The sequence below is a fragment of the Punica granatum genome, chromosome 2, assembly GCF_007655135.1.
Source record: "Punica granatum isolate Tunisia-2019 chromosome 2, ASM765513v2, whole genome shotgun sequence".
Classification (NCBI taxonomy): domain Eukaryota; kingdom Viridiplantae; phylum Streptophyta; class Magnoliopsida; order Myrtales; family Lythraceae; genus Punica; species Punica granatum.
Genome location: NC_045128.1, coordinates 9,547,619 through 9,564,830, shown reverse-complemented (window position 1 = coordinate 9,564,830; position 17,212 = coordinate 9,547,619). Strand labels below are relative to the sequence as shown.

At 39.8% G+C, this 17,212-nt stretch overlaps 2 protein-coding genes and 1 non-coding gene across 4 annotated transcripts; 2 read left to right on the top strand and 1 right to left on the bottom strand.

Moving 5' to 3' along the window:
• Positions 1–1,287: 1,287 nt before the first annotated feature.
• On the top strand, positions 1,288–7,632 carry LOC116193734 (eukaryotic translation initiation factor-like). 2 transcript variants are annotated; one of them, XM_031522479.1, is made up of 9 exons: positions 1,288–1,729; positions 3,356–3,427; positions 3,518–3,613; positions 3,761–3,961; positions 4,342–4,439; positions 4,861–4,948; positions 5,038–5,388; positions 5,477–5,719; positions 6,042–7,632. In XM_031522479.1, the coding sequence occupies exons 1-9, from the start codon at positions 1,520–1,522 to the stop codon at positions 7,128–7,130; spliced, it is 2,448 nt and encodes an 815-aa protein (XP_031378339.1). In that variant the 5' UTR covers positions 1,288–1,519; the 3' UTR covers positions 7,131–7,632. The 2 variants fall into 2 exon arrangements, with proteins under 2 accessions (XP_031378339.1, XP_031378338.1); XM_031522478.1 differs by having other exon boundaries at positions 3,761–3,985.
• Positions 2,787–2,891, top strand: LOC116198343. Its single transcript, XR_004155278.1, has one exon. It is a non-coding gene; the product is annotated as a small nucleolar RNA snoR103 (small nucleolar RNA).
• A 1,379-nt stretch (positions 7,633–9,011) lies between the features above and the next one.
• On the bottom strand, positions 9,012–13,435 carry LOC116193735 (phosphatidate cytidylyltransferase 4, chloroplastic-like). The gene is made up of 7 exons (XM_031522480.1): positions 13,033–13,435; positions 11,506–11,807; positions 11,046–11,233; positions 10,304–10,428; positions 10,025–10,158; positions 9,565–9,680; positions 9,012–9,473 (listed from the first exon to the last, which is right to left on the bottom strand). Exons 1-7 carry the CDS (start codon positions 13,300–13,302, stop codon positions 9,382–9,384), a joined length of 1,227 nt encoding a protein of 408 aa, XP_031378340.1. The 5' UTR covers positions 13,303–13,435; the 3' UTR covers positions 9,012–9,381.
• Positions 13,436–17,212: the final 3,777 nt, after the last annotated feature.

Here is a 17,212-nt window from a genome sequence, read left to right as displayed (position 1 = left end):
GTTGTTCACTATTTCTTTTTTTCATTAATAATTTTCATTCTCAAAAAGTAAAAATCGAGAGTCTCAATTTGTCATTGATTCGCGGGTTCTCTGGGGAAATCTTTAGTCTTTATATATCGCTTCTTTGTGTTCCGCTTGCTATTTGGTGCACACTCAATTATTGATCACTGATGATACTCGAATATGAGTTACGTAAATTCTTTTTTCTGATTGTTAATTAGCAATTCTTCAATATTGTATAATTTTTCATTTTCATCTCGTCGTGCCTGGAATTTTTCTCCTTCACGTTCTATGCCATATATCACGGAGCTGCACTAGTACTTGACAAATCACAAATTTTTTTAATTTTTAAGATTAGATAGATATTTCCTGCCCAATAAGATGTCACAGTGAGAAAAAGATACTTCTTTCTAGCTAAATGTATGTCTAGCTTTCAAAAAATAAGGAGGGCAATTTTGAGATTTCATCGGTAGGGCAAACAAACCCAACTAGGAAACGGAACTCCCAAACATCCCATATAATAGATATATTTCGATTGGATTTGATTTATTTTTCCTACCAAAAAGATTGGATCTACTTTACGTAATTATTATATCTTATCAATATTTTTATTTCCCAAAAGAAAATAACACAATTATTATTCAGCCGTCACTAGGGGTGGAAGTGAAAGCGAAAGCGAACCAAGCCGAGAACCGATCCAACTAATGTAACCTATCCTCGAAAACCCAAAACTCAAAAAACAAATTGCAAATTCAGGCGGTTCAAGCTCCTCTTATTGGTTCTCGAGTTAGCCACTGAACCGACCTGATGAATAGACATGGACTAGAATCAACCTGAAATTAAGAGAGGAAAAAAAAATTCGTATCAGTCACAAGTCCTAATTCAAAATAACATTGATTATTTTCTCGAGTGAAAAAGTGGTTCTTTTGTGAAGTGAAAGAGCTACTTTGGTATTGTGTTGATAGTTAACCTTTATTTTATTTTATTTTCTTTATCACTAATTTCGAATCAATCGGGGACTGAACGAATAACTCGAACTATTAACTGTCATGTTTTCTACTTGATTTTAATACTTTTGGGTGCGTAATTCCCGACCCGAACCAATCCGAAAAGTCGATGCACTGACCCGAAATTGAAAAACCCGAACCATTTACATCCCTAGCCGTCACCCACACCACTCTGCGTAATAAAAGTATATATATATATATATATATCTCTTTTTTGATATTAATAAATTATAAAATAGGGAAAAAAAAAGAGGCGACGAGGGTTTCGTTTCTACAATATATTTCTCTCACCGGCACAGCTTCTTCGCCTTCTCCCGTTTCTCTCCGCAGAAGAGAGAGAAAATCCTCAATTTCTTCTCTCTCTCTCTCTCTCTCTCTCTCTCTTACCCAATCCTCTCTAGGGTTTCTTGGAGCTTCGCGGGACTCGCGGGGTCCTCCGTTCGTCATCTTCTACCTCCGACCGATTGACTGTGGTGAGATCCCGATCTCTCCGGCGAGAATAGATCTGAGTTATGCAGCAAGGTGATCAACAGACGGTGCTGAGCTTGAGACCTGGTGGCGGTCGAGGAACCGGCGGACTCATTAGGCGTCGCTTCGATTCCCCTTCGTCCACCACCTCCTCCTCGTCCCCCGCAGCTGCCTCCCTCTCCTTCGGCTCCCTCTCCTCCGATCTCCCCCTCCTCCGCCCCCATGGCGGCGGCCCTCCGTCCTTGTCGTTTAAGGTATCATCCCAATTGCTATACGCTGTTCCGATGCTGTTTGATGTGTTGTTGGTCGATGATTGATCGTTCGTTAGATCTTGTGATCGGGATTCCCAATCTTCTTCCTCGAGTCATGTGCTCTGCATAGTTTTTCTGCCCCGTAGCATTTTTTGGTTTCGATCCAGCTGAGTGATGAATCCTCAGTATCCGTTTTGACATGTAAAGGACTTTGCTTTAGATGTGCGCGGTCAAATACATGTGCTCTTTCCTCCATTTTGATTTTAGTCCTGTCCTGCTGATCCGTACTTGGTAAAGGAATCGTCTTTTTTTAAAGTGGTATATGCGCGTTCCTTTTTATGTTTTGCTTCTGTGTGGTACTACTCTGCTCGTTTTACTTCTGTGCTGCTACACCTTTTTACCGCCATAAGCTTTTGCCTTAAATGTGTTAAATTATCAGGATATACTTACAGAGGTGTCACTATTATTTCATTTGTTTACTAATTAAAAAAAAATCCTTTATTTGTCGATGGTGTTATTGGGTTCGTTAGATTCCAATCAGTAATACTTGAGTCACGGGGATAGCTTTCTGTCTGATTTCGGCAGTGGTACATATCATGGGATTGGTTCAGATTTTATATCTTTGTTGATTGGTATGCTGCTTGTGGTGCTGACGCTTTGTGGCTGATCATGTCTGTTTATTGATGCATACCAAAGCTAGGTGTTAATGTTGTTTTTCTGCCATGTACCTGGAAAATAATTGAAAGTACGTTGTCAATTCCCCTAGTCACTTTTGCATTCGTATGCAAAATAGTCATCAGATTTGTAACATCAGACCAGATAGATATTAAGAGCTAAGCTGTTGCAAAGTCTCTTTTCCCTTTTAACCGGCCTCCTTTTGTCACTTGCCGTAAAAATGAATTTTTTACATTTACTATCACTAGCAGTGCTACATTCTAAATTTGTATTCTCTGAAAGAGAAGAAATCGATGCTTTGTCTTAAAAAAAAGTGATTTTTCACTTATGGTGGGGAAAAAAGTGTGGTTTCCAAAGTTGACAATGTCCTAATTCTTGGTTGGGCACTAAATATGTGTACCTGCTGTAAATATGGACAGAGAAAAATTTGTAGGATTTAGGGGAGCCTATATTAGCCTTAATAGTGCTCCCAAAGGACCTGCAAACATGTCAACTTACTTAAGTCCTTATAACAAATCAGAATTTATAGTACAGCTTTTCCATGATTTATATGAAAATTTGCTTTCTCCTTTGTTAGTTGATCCTATAATTCAATTGTAGACTTCATGCCCAGGGTATTTACTTTTGTGAACTGCTGTCTAAACTTCATTAAATGAGTAAAGTTTCTGCATGTTTCATGTTTCCTCTATTATGTGGTGTGGTCGGTCTACTTGTTTAAAGTTGGTATTTTGAATGGTATCTTGTTTGGAGTACTGGTAAAGCGAAGTCTATGCTAATTATGGTCAATATGTTTTCATTTGTTTTAGCAAAAAAACCGATGAATTTTCCATCATTTTGTTTTACTAATATAATGATCTCCAGGAGCTTTCATCTTTTCCTTTTTTTGGGTAATTTCATATTGCTGTTTGTACGCTGATAAAAATGCTGATTGAGGGTAATGCCTTTTTGTCTTAGACTGGGGACTCGCAATTTGAGGTGCAAGAGCGGATTCGGTACACTCGAGACCAGCTGTTACAGCTTAAGGAGGTGTGTTATGTCACCTATTAGTCTCCTTTTACTGTCCTGAAGTCTCTCATAAGACATTTTCTGATGACTCATTCTTCATTGGTTTCACAGGCTGTTGAACCCCGTGATGAAATTCTGAAAATCCAAAAAGAAATTGAAGCTGAACTCTTTGGTGAAGAGCAAACCTGGGTGCGCGCAGAGAGCAATGTGAGTCTGCTTTATTTATTTATGTTGGTTTTAGCAGTGCAGCTGTAGAACAATCATGAAGCTACTGTTTCTTGATATATGTAGGTAGGCAAATTTGCTTTCTAGTCATTGAGTGTCTTCCATATCATCTCCTCTTCCCTCTTTCAGGTGCCAAATCAACCTCAAGGCCGTTTCTCGGAGCCAGACAATCGTGACTGGCGTAATCGATCAGCACAGCTACCTTCCCCAGGAGAGGAGAGATCCTGGGAGAACATTCGAGAAAATAGAGATTCTGCTTCCAGATTTGACTCTAGACAGCCAGATGGCCAATTTTCTCGGCAAGATCAGCTGAACTCCCAGTTTGCAAGGGTACAGATCTCTTCTAATCAGATGGTAAATTTTGAGGAAGAATATGATTGATTCTGATGCTTTTGACAACAATTGTAAAATTGTATTTCCAAGCTGTATCAGGAGTTTGTCAGTTACTTCTTGGTAGATCTTTTTTGCTTTGATGAGGCTGTTGGGTTAATTAATCTGGTCGCACATTGATAAAACCCTTTAGATTGAATGCCATAGGCTAAAGAATTTCTCGACTTTTCTTCTCAATTATTTGGATTTCCTTGTATTTTCTGTTATCTATATTTGCATGCTTTTGGCTCTATCCCTTGTCAACTATTGAATTAAATAAAATGTATTTAGACTTTACCGCTGTGTGATTCTAACTTTGAATATCTATGTTCATTGTACAGGGAGGCCCAACTCCTACTCTCATCAAGGCTGAGGTGCCATGGTCAGCTAGAAGGGGAAATCTCTCTGAGAAAGAACGTGTTCTGAAGACTGTGAAGGGGTAAACATATTACTACTAGTTTTTCTTTCTTTTTTAATCAAATTTTCATTTTTTTAATCTTTTGTGGTGATTGATCTGTTGCAATAGCCTTCTGACCTGCCAGGGCTGTTGAAGTACGGTTTGCAAAAGTAGACAATCTAAAATCTCTAGGTGTTTATCTTGTGTAGATGTAGTAAATGTTGGAAAGCCTATTGGTTTGCTGCAGGAATATTGATAGGATTTTGGGATTCTTTCATTGCCTATTTTCTATTAATTCTTAGAATGATTGCAACCATTATTTGCCTAATTAAATAGATTCCTACCATGAGCTCATGCTTCTGATGTGACTGTCTATTCATCAGAGAGGATATTGGCATTGCTACTCTTATCTGGGTAAGCAGTCTGACGTGTTGAATGTTTCTTCTTTTTTTTTTCTATGCAGGATTCTTAACAAGCTGACTCCAGAGAAGTTTGATCTTCTCAAGGGTCAACTGATTGACTCTGGCATCACGGCAGCTGATATTTTAGAGGTTTGACCTGATTTTCTAGTTGCTGCTGCTGCTGAATTGCATGTGCTCCCTATCTCCATTGAACAAATTAATGTTTAAATTAACTGCAGGGTGTGATTCAGCTTATTTTTGAAAAAGCTGTATTGGAGCCCACATTCTGTCCGATGTATGCTCTTCTGTGTTCAGACCTCAATGAGAAGCTGCCTAACTTCCCTCCTGAGGAACCCGGTGGTAAGGAAATTACCTTCAAGCGGGTCCTTTTGAATATCTGCCAGGAGGCATTTGAAGGAGCTGATAAACTAAGGGATGAGGTGAGGCAAATGACTGCACCTGAGCAGGAGGCCGAGCGAAGAGATAAAGAAAGGATGGTCAAGCTCCGTACTCTGGGGAATATTCGTTTAATTGGAGAGCTGCTGAAGCAGAAGATGGTACCTGAGAAGATTGTACACCATATTGTGCAGGTTTTTATCAGACACCATTTGTTTCATGTACTCTCCATTTATCAACTATCAATGAGGGTAGTTATTGTGGAATTCTTTATGAAAATAGGTGCTTCTGGGACCCGATGATAAGGCCTGTCCTGCTGAGGAGAATGTTGAAGCCATATGCCAATTCTTCAACACCATTGGGAAGCAACTTGATGAGAGCCCGAAATCGCGGCGCATAAATGATGCGTACTTCAATCGGTTGAAAGAACTGACTAGCAACCCCCAGCTAGCTCCTCGTTTGAGATTCATGGTTCAAGATGTTCTTGATCTCCGCACGAGCAACTGGGTGCCTCGGCGGGAAGAGGTGATCTGTCTATTGCTAAATATTCTGCTTTGAAAAATAATGCTATTTCCTCAGTTTTATTTCTTGATGAACATATATTTAGCATCCAGCCCAGCAACCCATGCTTAGGTAGTCTGTCAAGTGAAACCGTAAAAGCTTGTTTTTTTACATTCTGTAAAATTGAAGTTGTGGATTTAACGAGCTTTTTCCTACTCAACCTAGTAGGGAACTTGGAAGGGATCTCTAACCCTTTTCTGCCATGAAGGGATCTCTAACCTTGTTGGTTTTTTGTACACATGGTCCCCTTTTTCAAGTTTTGACTAATTCTTTGCTGATGTGACAGGTGAAAGCAAAGACTATCACTGAAATCCATTCAGAGGCAGAGAAGAACCTTGGGCTACGCCCAGGTGCTACAGCCAGCATAAGGAGTGGACGTGGCATTGTTTCTGGAGCACCGGGCAGCATCAGTCCTGGAGGCTACCCAGTTAACCGCCCCGGCAGTGGTGGCATGATGCCTGGGATGCCGGGGACCAGGAAGATGCCTGGGATGCCTGGGATCGACAATGATAACTGGGAGTTCCCTCGAACCCGGTCAATGCCTCGTGGTGATCCCTCTGGAGTTCAGCCTTCTGGTGGGCGAATCCCATCGCCATCTGTGGGCCGATCGCCTTCTCTTAACACGAGGCTCTTACCTCAGGGCAGCGGTGGGCTTCCAAGTGGGAGGACCAGTGCCCTTCTTCAGGGGAGTGGCCCACCTCCTACTTCTCGTCCCTTGAACTTTGGGGTTGGCACTGAAGCCCTCGGTCAGCCAGCTAAATCTATTCCTACTCCTGCACCATCTCCTGTACCTGTTGCAGAGAAGCCAGCAGTTTCTCCTGTACCTGTTGCAGAGAAGCCAGCAGTTGCCGCTGGGAAATTAAAACCCCATGATCTCCGGAGGAAGACTCTCTCCCTTCTCGAGGAATACTTCAGCGTGCTGATTTTAGCCGAAGCTCTGCAGTGTGTAGAGGAATTGAATGCCCCAGAGTACCATCCCGAGGTGGTCAAGGAGGCCATTTCTCTTGCCCTGGAGAAGAGCCCACCTAGGGTTGAGCCTGTAGGAAAACTCCTCGAGTTCCTTCTCACCAAGAAGGTCCTCACACCGGGAGATGTAGGCAGCGGTTGCTTGCTTTATGGGTCTATGCTGGATGATATCGGGATCGACTTGCCTAAAGCTCCCAACAACTTTGGTGAGGTCCTTGGAAGGCTAATTTTGGCTGGCGGGATAGATTTCAATGTTGTGAAGGAGATCCTTAAGCAGGTCGAGGACGACAGGTATCAGAAGGAAATCTTCAATGCCGCGATGAAGACGATCAATTCAAGCCCTTTAGGGCAGGCTGTGTTGGGCTCGCAGGCTTCTGATGTTGAGGCCTGCTCAGGTCTTCTCCAGTGAAGTAAGTGATTCTACTATATCATGTCATTAATCCGCATGAGTAAGCTCGGAAGATTCCGCCTCGCTGGATCAGATATGTCTCCATGTGCAACCATCGGGATGGTCATCTATTTAGTCATGTTCTTTTTTTCTTTTTTGTTCTCTCAGAGGGGCAGCAAATTGTATTACGATGTCATGAGAACTGGTGCCGAGGACACATTTAAAAATTTTGAGTTGTATATTTTTTTTCCTTCGAAATCATCATAAAGTTTGTCTCGGAAAAAAGGGGAAAAAAAATAGGGGGTCGAACTTCACGGCGCGTAATTTTGTTCTCGAAGTGGGACTAGAAATTTTATTGTCATCGTGTCAGAGATGGTTTAAATACTGTAGCTGTGGTCCACTGATGGATCCCAGTTGGTTTTTATGTTCCTTTAGTTTTTGATGGTTCATTTATTGCGTCTCCCTTTGTGGTGGCCTCTCCCTAATTCGAAGAACAGAATTTTGAGCAGTTACATTTAGTTCATAAAGAGCAGATGTCTTGCATTCTCGAATTTCTTGTATTGTCCCTCGAGGGTTTGATGGTGATGCCCATTTTACGCGCGCATCTTCTCTCAAAATTTATTTGCCATGCTGAAATCCCGTACTATATATAGGACGTCCTCCGGTTATCCACAGAGAACGATGATGTCCTTTCGGCCAGTTGCGGTATTTCCATGGTAGAATTTACCAAGTGACGCCCTTTTGTGCCCTGAGGAACATCTTTGGCCAGTTGCGGTATTTCCATGGAAGAATTGGCCGGTTGACACCCTTTTGTGCCCTGAGGAACGTTTCTTCTTTTAATGGTTTTCACAGATCCTCCTTTGTACCCGGCCGACCAAGCATGTTAATGTGCGGTATTAGTCTCTGAAGGTCACTGCCCGAACCGATGAATCGGTGCTGCTCTAAGCCTCATGAATGAGTAATCGCTTTGGTAGTTGTCATCCTTATCGATGAACCAGACTGCTTCGCTTTTGCTGTCTGTGATGCTTCTTAGCGGGTCTCAATCCATTGCCGGCGATATCTCTGACGGTCTGACCACTGGCCATTCTCCAGCCAAGCTTATGTAAAATGGCTACGTTTAGCTCCCCTGCTGTAGTGATCCCAAAGCTGCACGCCTCCTCCAGTTTGGTTAGTACATCTGACTCTATCGAATGGATACGAACCTTGCCTTCGCTTCGGAATCTCATAACGAAGCCAAATCAGGAGCTCCATCTCGCATACGTAAAACAAAAAAGTCGGTACCAATTTGGCAAGGTACAATTCTCTCATAAGAGTGGGGAGGATTTTGCCTTCCGCCCTGCCAAACCTACTTATTACCATATCCGCAATATACCATACAAGCGTCCATGAAATTAACCCCTCGATATCAAACCGGGATCAATTGAGGCATTTTGTTCGAGAGCGATCTACCAGGGTTAGTTAATGTGAAACTCCCATTAATGAAATTCTAGATAATTATCGAGTTCAAAGACCTACATAATGCCCAGTTGAAGGATCAACAGTTGTATATTCAATCTGAACAGTCATCTTTTGTCAACATGAATATATATCCTAACGTGAAGTAAATGACTTAGACTTGTTTGGTTTCAAAGTAGGGTTTTAAAATCTATTTTAACTTAATTCTACTCACAACAAAACAAAATAATTTATATAAAGTCAAGGGTGGCTCCATTTATCACTCTTTTTTCACAACAAAACAAAATAACTTATACAAAGTCAAAGGGTGGGCCCCAAGGCCCATAAAGACGCATATACTTGATCGATGTTCGGGTTTATATCCTCAGACTTCAAATGGACTGTTCTATTGAATGGGACGATCCCACTCCATTCTGTTCATGTCATTCATGTTATCCGAGTCAAATGAATTGAACCAACTCAAAATTTGGTTAGCCACAACCAAATCTGGGAATAGTAGCTTTCTTTCTGTAAGTAAGTGGAAAAGGAAAAAAAGAATTGCCGACTGAGAATACTAACCTCGGAATTTGTTTTATTGAAGCGGAACATCAGAAATCATAAAGAACTATAAAATAAGAAAATAATGACCAAGAAACAGCATACATGATAGAGGCCAATCCGAACTGCCGTTGCCTGATAGAGACCAATAGCTCCATTTCATGGTCATCAGCTACATTCTTCCCTATGGTCGACCCTATTTGCTGACAATCGCCTGCTTCAATTCAGTTAGTAACCAACAAAAGGGCTCCTTTACCAAGCGTTGCTCGAGAGTTCGATCTCATACTCCGTAAAGAGGAAGAATGGTCTTGACAAAAGAGTACACGAGTGCGCCAGTGAATATATAGCTGTCAACCCTATCCAATATCCCACCTAAAATGCAAGGACACAGCAAATTTTCTCAGTAAACAGACAAAAGAGACAAATGAAAAATCATAGGGATCACAGTGAGAGAAGTAGCTACCATGTCCTGGAATAAGAGAGCCGGAATCCTTTACCCCAGCATCCCGCTTGATCATTGACTCGGTAAGGTCACCAAAAACTGACCCTAAGAAGGTCAAGAATCCCAGGGGTATTGCACTGGAAGACCCGAAAGAGAGCACTTTCATAAGCACACACAGAAAATGAGTATGCGACTAGCAGAATAATCAGCCAATCGGGAGTTAGCCAAATAAAAGGTTGGACATCAATAATTACCTTTCTATAAACAGCATAAACAGTCTTAGGTTTGCACCGATTTATCAAGCAATTACCCAATTTCTTATTTTCTTTTTCCCCCCATGAAAAATGTTCCTGAAGAGCCTACTCCAGCCCCAAGAACACCCCCAACAAATCCATGAACCCAAGTACGTGCAAGGTCATGCCAAGCCAAGCGACTTGTCAGCAGAAGCATGAAGATGGGAAAGTGGTAGGCCTACTCTTACCTAAGCACAGACGTTGGCCAGTTGAATATCTTCGATAGTATCACAGAAGTAGCTATACAACCACCTAGGCCAACAATGGTACCCTCCCATGTCTTCTTGGGACTAATATTCGTAAGCGGCGTCCTGCCGAAAGCCTTCCAGCCAAGAATACAAAATTTTAAAGGTTTTCTTGCAGGAGTAGCAAAGACCAGATTTTTACTACAATGAAGAGAGAATTTTCCATGAATATCTAAAGCATGGACCTAGAAAACTCAATGAGGAATTTTCCAAAGACGTCACCTTGCCACCAAGAAACGCATACGTGTCTGCTGCAATTATGCTGCTAATAGCAATCAATGTCGCAACAAGGCCTACAGTCCAATGGGCTGGGCCCCCGAGAAGAATGGGCCACCTTGCTCCTACTCCTGCCAAATAAATGATATATGAAAGATCAAAAGGCCGTAATTTTCTAAGACATATACTCACTGAGAACGCAGCCATAATTTCAGAACCGAAATGCTACAGAACCCAAGAGTTAGTTCTGATTTGCAACTACAATCTAACTTCAACAGGATTCTTCTGACATTAATATGATAAGTGAAATTATATAATTGTCATAATAGATACAAATATATATTATTTGCATCTGCCTCTGTAATTTAGACTATTAATGGTTAATTTGTTATCACATGTAATTTTGGCGTCTTCACAATTAGCTGTTCGCACAGTAACTTTTCTAAACAGCCCACAAGCTAAAAACAGCAACCACACCTATGTTTCTCCTGCAAGACACAACTTAATAAGAATCAGTAACTTTGTTATTCTCACTTATTAACCCAAAATCACAAGCAGCTAAAACTGAGGATTTCCAATACAAATTTCATGTGCATGAGGTTTTGCATTTTCAATCCTTGCAGCACAGATGCTATCCTATATCCAAGTCCAATAGACTCAAAAAGAAACTAAGCTAAAAGAGCAAAACGGAGCTCACTGCATGAAATTGTTATATATATATATATCAACAACAAAAATAAGATCTTACTGGTGTTGAGTGCTGGTGCTGCTAGTCCCCGAAGCTTAACCCAAAAACAAGGGAGGTAGCCTACATAAAATAGCCCAAACATTGTACTGCTGAGCTGGGAAAATCGCGGGTTCCCTCTTTGTAAAAGCAGCGCAATAGCGACAAAGAAGGCAGCAGATGTTACAGACACATCTATGTGACCAAAGTACCTATAATGAACAGAAAAACATTTCAGCAGTTGAATTTCCAATAAAGAAGTCAATCATTAAATAGATTTTTGTTATGACGAGGAAATATTTTGTCAATTATAGATTTGAGGGAAATATGCTTCCAAAACATAAAACTACGACTTTATTATGCAACAAAACCTGTCTTTATCAAATTTCCCTTTGTTGGGAGGCCATGGTTGAGAAGCATAAAGTCTAACTGCTGATAGATGCCAATGAAACTATTGGCTAAGGGAAAAGAAGATCAATCTTACCATGTGAGTATGGGCATAAGGGCACAGATAACTGAGCAAACTCGAGAGACAAATCGAGGAGGAGGGGTCATCCCAGCTGTAATCCCACGACTCCGAACCAACTCGAAATACTCGCGTGCGCCTATGAAAACAGCAGCTGCGAGGGCCACAGTGAAAACCCAACCTCCTGCTAATACAACCGCGCCAACAGAGACCCCAATACCGAGGCCAAAGACAACCCTCTTTCTCAGTTGACTCGCTTTCTGCTGACTCTCTACGTTGGAGTCCCCTTTTACCGAAGAGTGGTAGCCCTCGTTGGCTTCCTACAACATACCCATTTCAGCCTTTTCTGTTTGGCATTGTGCAATCAACAATGCTGCACTAATGTATATAATACTAGTTGAGCACCAAATTGAGGAAGTTCCTGATGCAATACAGCTTGAACACCATCATCTTTTAGACTTTGAGCGGTAAGTACTGTCTCCTAGAGTAGATCAATGATATATTCACTTGGCTCATTGCCAAACTGGCTTTTTCTTCAAATGACAGTGTTTATACTAAAGGAATAAGAAGAAATCTTACAATAATGGTGAACCCTAAAGAAAATAATTTGCATAAAAAATTATAGAACCAACTGGAAAAGATAACCCCATATATTATCGTTGTTCAAGTTCCTCCTAGACTACAAGAATATTTATATCTGAGCATATAGAACTTTTCCTCCGATGATTCTTCACTTCAAATTTTCCTTTATGCCTTAGGATTTATAGGAGGAGGAGGAAGGGTCTACTCAAAAAGCAGGCATAGTTCACAGAGAGACCTCCCGAGTGTCTCAAAGTCCGGGACTAAGATATCATTATAACCAGTCAACTACAAAATACTTAGTATTGTCCACTGAATTGCTATCCATCTCAATACTGCAATTGACCAGGATTTCATGACTAATTCAACCTTTACTTAGAGTCCTATAATCACTATGATTGAAGAACAACATGGAAAAAGAATATTAGCTCAATGTAACCCAAAATTTCAACTTTTTTGGTAATAAGGGAAAAGAACAATAGCATTCAATTGGAAACAGACTGTAACTATATCTAGTACTACTCGAAATCTACTCCAATGACAAAACAGAAGAATAATTAATCAATAATAGCTAAGGTTGTGTTTGTTTACAACTTAATTAAATAAGTGCTTAAAAAATTAGTTATAAGTTAGTTACATGAGAAAATGAATAGGAGAGAAAGAGAAAGATGAAAGATAATGGTCGTAAGCAAAAAAATTTAACTTAATGAAATAAGCCATTGCTTTCAATCTCTTACAAAACATTTTGCCACCCTTATCATTCCTACTCTCTTCCTATACATTTCTTTCTTTAACTAATTAAGTTCCCTTACAAAACATTTTGTCACCCTTATCATTCCTACTCTCTTCCTATACATGTCTTTCTTCAACTAATTAAGTGCTTAATTTATCAAACATTGTTCCAAACAACATTGTTCAATCCGAATTCACTCAATTGGATAGAGATTATATATGCACTGAACCGACCTGATTGGCATCGTCCTCACTGCGCTGGCCAGTGTCAGCTTGACCGACCACGGCAAACAATCGGCGGTAACGCGAAGTACTCCAGCGTCGATCCCGGGAGCAAAGAGCACCTCTGGGTCCATCCAGGAGTAGGCGAAGATGAAATTTTGAGGGCCGGCTGAGGATTAGGGCATTCCGATGAAAGAAGGGCCGACATGGGCAAGCGGAAAAGGGGGTGAGGGACAGGTGGGTCAGATGGAGGGGATCGATCCTGGCACAGGAAAACGCCATAAAAGGGGAGAAGGGAGGGAGGGCGGGGGCTAATAAGGAAGGCAATGGTGATTAAGGAGCATAATACTTGGGAACAGACATGGGAAGGAGAAAGGGACAAGGGGGATTGGGAGGGAGCAGACAATGGCAATAACAAATGCGACAGTGTCCAATGCTGCAGCAGGTGAGCAAAGAGTGTTCTCTGTCTTGTGCAAGAATGGGGACATGTTTGCAATTATACTGAAATTGAGAGCACTGATGCAAATTTATGAAATGAGACTTCTTTGCAATTATATAATAAATGGGGCGCCGATGCAAATAAATTAAAATTTAGGCTTTCTTTACGAGCAATATTTTTAGGCTTTCAACTAAAAGAGAAAATTGTGTGCGTGTACAATAACTCAATTGTTCAGTGTGTAAAATATATATATATATATATATATATATATATATTTATTTATTTTTTTCGGTGATTCCATATATATAGTTATATAGAATAATTAAGTCAATTTATTTTTATTTTACAAAACAAGCTTGATAATTTCAGTATTCAATTCAAGTTATCAAATACCACCTCGACTTAGATTTAATATCTCTTTTCATTTTCCTTTTCTTTGTGTACATGAATATATCAACTCAATGTGTTGAATTCTAAAAAAGTCAGTATGTGTTTGATTATACAAATTAAATACTACAATTTACCTTTGAGCACTTAAAATGAATTTCCATAACACCAATTAATAGTAAAATTAAAATTTCAGCGCTTAATTGATTTTTCATTATTAGATAAAAAAAATGAGCGACTCATCTTAATCAGCTATTTTTAAAAATTGCGATGCCTCCATGGTTTTTACTAATTGCAAATTAATCCCATTCTCCCAACACAACGGGAGAGAGGGAAGAGAGAGAGAGAGAGAGATAGAGAGAGTGAGGGATCGGCGCTCGTTGCTCGGTGGTGGCCCTATTTCCAACCACCTTTGCCTCATTCGAGTTCGCTGATAATCTTTAGAGGAAATAATGTTTACATGAGCTGCCAACAAGGAAGAGAGCTTCACCATTTCCAGTACTTCGTGTCTTACTTTAAGGGCTAAGGCACTTATGGTTGCTAATGGCATAAAACTGGTGTGGTTCTCTATTCAAATATAACAAGTCATATAGCTTCATCAGTAAACTTGATGTTCAAAACAAACAAGCCACACTGAATGCAATTTGCAACTTCTGCTGTGACGAAGAAAACGATATGGAAATCTCGCCTTTTCACTGGGCAAATTTGGTACAAAGTTTCGCACTGACTCGCGATGGTGGGGATTGCACTTTTGAGCTCAGTTGGGCTACTAGGAGATCTCAAAGGGAGGGTAACAACAACTGTAATAGATAAGGAAACTACATGCAGATGAATAGCCTTCCCTTTAAGGGAATAAATATGGGCAGCTATTCGAGCTACTGTTTAAGGGTACCTCTTAGCTCTTAAAGATCTGAAGAAGAAAAGGACTGTTTTAGGGTGTCTCATTGTGAGCTAAGAGTTGATGTACATTGGCTTTTGCAAGCTTAACGAGTTTGTTTTGGTTCACTTGATCCTGTCATGCTTTTCCCCTTTTTGGGCCTACTCGCTTTCTCTTCTTCGGCCAGCAAGCCAATATTGGGCCTGCGTCTCTTTTGTTGGGCGTGCATGGCTATTTGACTTGTAGGGGTCTAAAAGCGATGAGTATTTGATTCCTAAGGCTGTGTTTGATTACTCCAAATGAGTGTTGAAATTTACTTAATTGGATTAAAATTGTCTGATAGACACAAATAAAAGTGACTTAACTTAATGAGTAAGTTAAAAAAGTACTGAATGAGTAAATAAATAGGAACTTACTTAATCATTTAGCGGTTGTTTTTGCTAAATCGCTAAACAGAGAGCAATTTTATCAAATTTGTGGCGGTGCCCCTCACCTTTTACATAATTTGCAAATCACTCCATTTGCATTTTCACACTAGCAGAAGAGAGAGAAGGGAGGGGCGCTTGCGACGACGTCATAGGCCACCGACTCCATAGAGAAGGTCGCCGGCGAACTCAGAGGACATTGGCAACCTCATCTGTGGAGGTGGTGGCCAGGATCAAGGTCACCACCACCTCGATTACCGTCCCCCCTCTCTTCGATCTCCTCTGTGGAGATGGTGGTCGACGATGGCACCGCAAACGCCCCCTCCCTCTCCGATATGAAAACCCTCGATCCTTTTTTGTATTTTGCAATTTTCAATTTTTAAATTTTCTGAATTTAAAAAATTAAAGTAAAATGTGGGAAAAAGGAAAAAAGATGTTAAAGTATTGAGCATTTATGTAAACATAATTTCTGCAATTATAATTTTTACCCAATCGATCACTCTTCACTTAATCAATTAAGCATTTATTCTATTTAGCTATTAAATTTTCAGTATTTAATTTTCAACACTTAAAATTAACCCCAAATAAACACAACCTAAGTATATTGAATAAAAGAGAAAAACTTGCGACCAAAAAAAGGACTAAAAAGAGGGTCTAATTATAACACATTGGTGCACGTCATTATCTAATAATCAATAGGTTCCATATTTGATACTTGGTGGAATTACCTATGGCCCTTTATTAATTTTTAGAATTTATATTTCATTGTACTACAGACTCATGGGTATTCCTTGTGATAGAGAAAAAGAAAGACTAATAGTGTGTTTGGTTCTAGAATTGAATATAGTTGAATTTTGATTTTAATTGGATTGTAATGATTATATTGTTGAATTATGAGAAAAAAATGTGAAAAAGTAATGAATAATTGAGAGAATTTAGTATTAAAAATTGAATTGAGTATAATGAAGTTGTATGTGAATTTATTTATGAGCCCCATCTTTTTTATTTTGAAGAGTTGATTTTTGTTATGTAGTGAGTAAAGTTAAAATTAGAGTTAAAATTTTAAAATTCGATTGCGAAATTAAACCGAGTCATCTCTTAATAAATCAACCCCATTTAAATCTATTAGTCGAATTCATTGAAATTTTAAATATATCAGGTGGCGTCCAATCAGTAATCAATTTATGGTGTGGATCCACATGAGACAACCAAGTTCAATTCTTACAAACAGTCAAACGCGTGTCCTTGACTGCCGACCTGCCCACTCCCTCTGATAATTCAAAGGCACCGAGTTAAATAAGATTATTATTTCAGAATAGACGAGTTAAAACATTCTCAAGCTATTTCAATTCGGTCGATACTGATTTCCAATTTTTATCATCAAACATTTTTCCTCTCTTTTCTGTCAGAAATTGACTATTATTATCGTAGGTTTATTCTCCTCGACCGATGTCCTTTAGTGATTCTCCTACCAATACGGATGTACTCAGACAAATCAAACCTTTTTTTTTTTTTTTAACCAGGGGTATGTGACTTTCGGAAAATTGTTAGTTCCCAAATAGACCATATTGAGACATGAGAATCACGAGGCTTCAAGCGTTGTGCATAAACTCCTTCTGGCTGCAGTTTATGAAACATGATAACATGCTCTTCATTCAAACGAAAATTTACCTCATACATAGATATTTTTTGAAATGCACATTCTGATATTTGGAAGTCCAATACACCCGACTGATCTAGATTCAAGCTGAACTGTTCAATTGAAAGATAAAGTTCTCCCAAACGTGACTTATCTCTATTAACAAAACTCGAGCCAACTGGGCCCTGGCTCAAGAGAGGAGGTGTCAAATTACTTGAACAAAGCCACGTTATTTCCATTACATGGATATAATTTGTTCGTATGTGGTATGCATATGGTAAAAACAATATATGCACAATAATGTGCTCACAGTCATACTTACTGGTTTGCTTCTTTTTGCATGTGCCTTGTATATATATGAGATAGGCATGAAGCCGTTTCATCTTTATCCACCAAACTAAATTTTGCCATGGCTGAGCTAAGAA

Excerpts from the sequence above, each read along its gene's own strand:
- LOC116193734 (XM_031522478.1), top strand. The coding sequence starts at position 1,520 with ATGCAGCAAGGTGATCAACAGACGGTGCTGAGCTTGAGACCTGGTGGC. Across the intron at positions 3,986-4,341 it reads AGATCTCTTCTAATCAGATG|GGAGGCCCAACTCCTACTCT; the intron begins GTAAATTTTGAG and ends TTCATTGTACAG. Across the intron at positions 5,720-6,041 it reads GGGTGCCTCGGCGGGAAGAG|GTGAAAGCAAAGACTATCAC; the intron begins GTGATCTGTCTA and ends CTGATGTGACAG.
- LOC116193735 (XM_031522480.1), bottom strand. The coding sequence starts at position 13,302 with ATGGCGTTTTCCTGTGCCAGGATCGATCCCCTCCATCTGACCCACCTG. Across the intron at positions 11,234-11,505 it reads CTTATGCCCATACTCACATG|GTACTTTGGTCACATAGATG; the intron begins GTAAGATTGATC and ends TGTTCATTATAG. Across the intron at positions 10,159-10,303 it reads ATGCGTTTCTTGGTGGCAAG|GCTTTCGGCAGGACGCCGCT; the intron begins GTGACGTCTTTG and ends CTTGGCTGGAAG.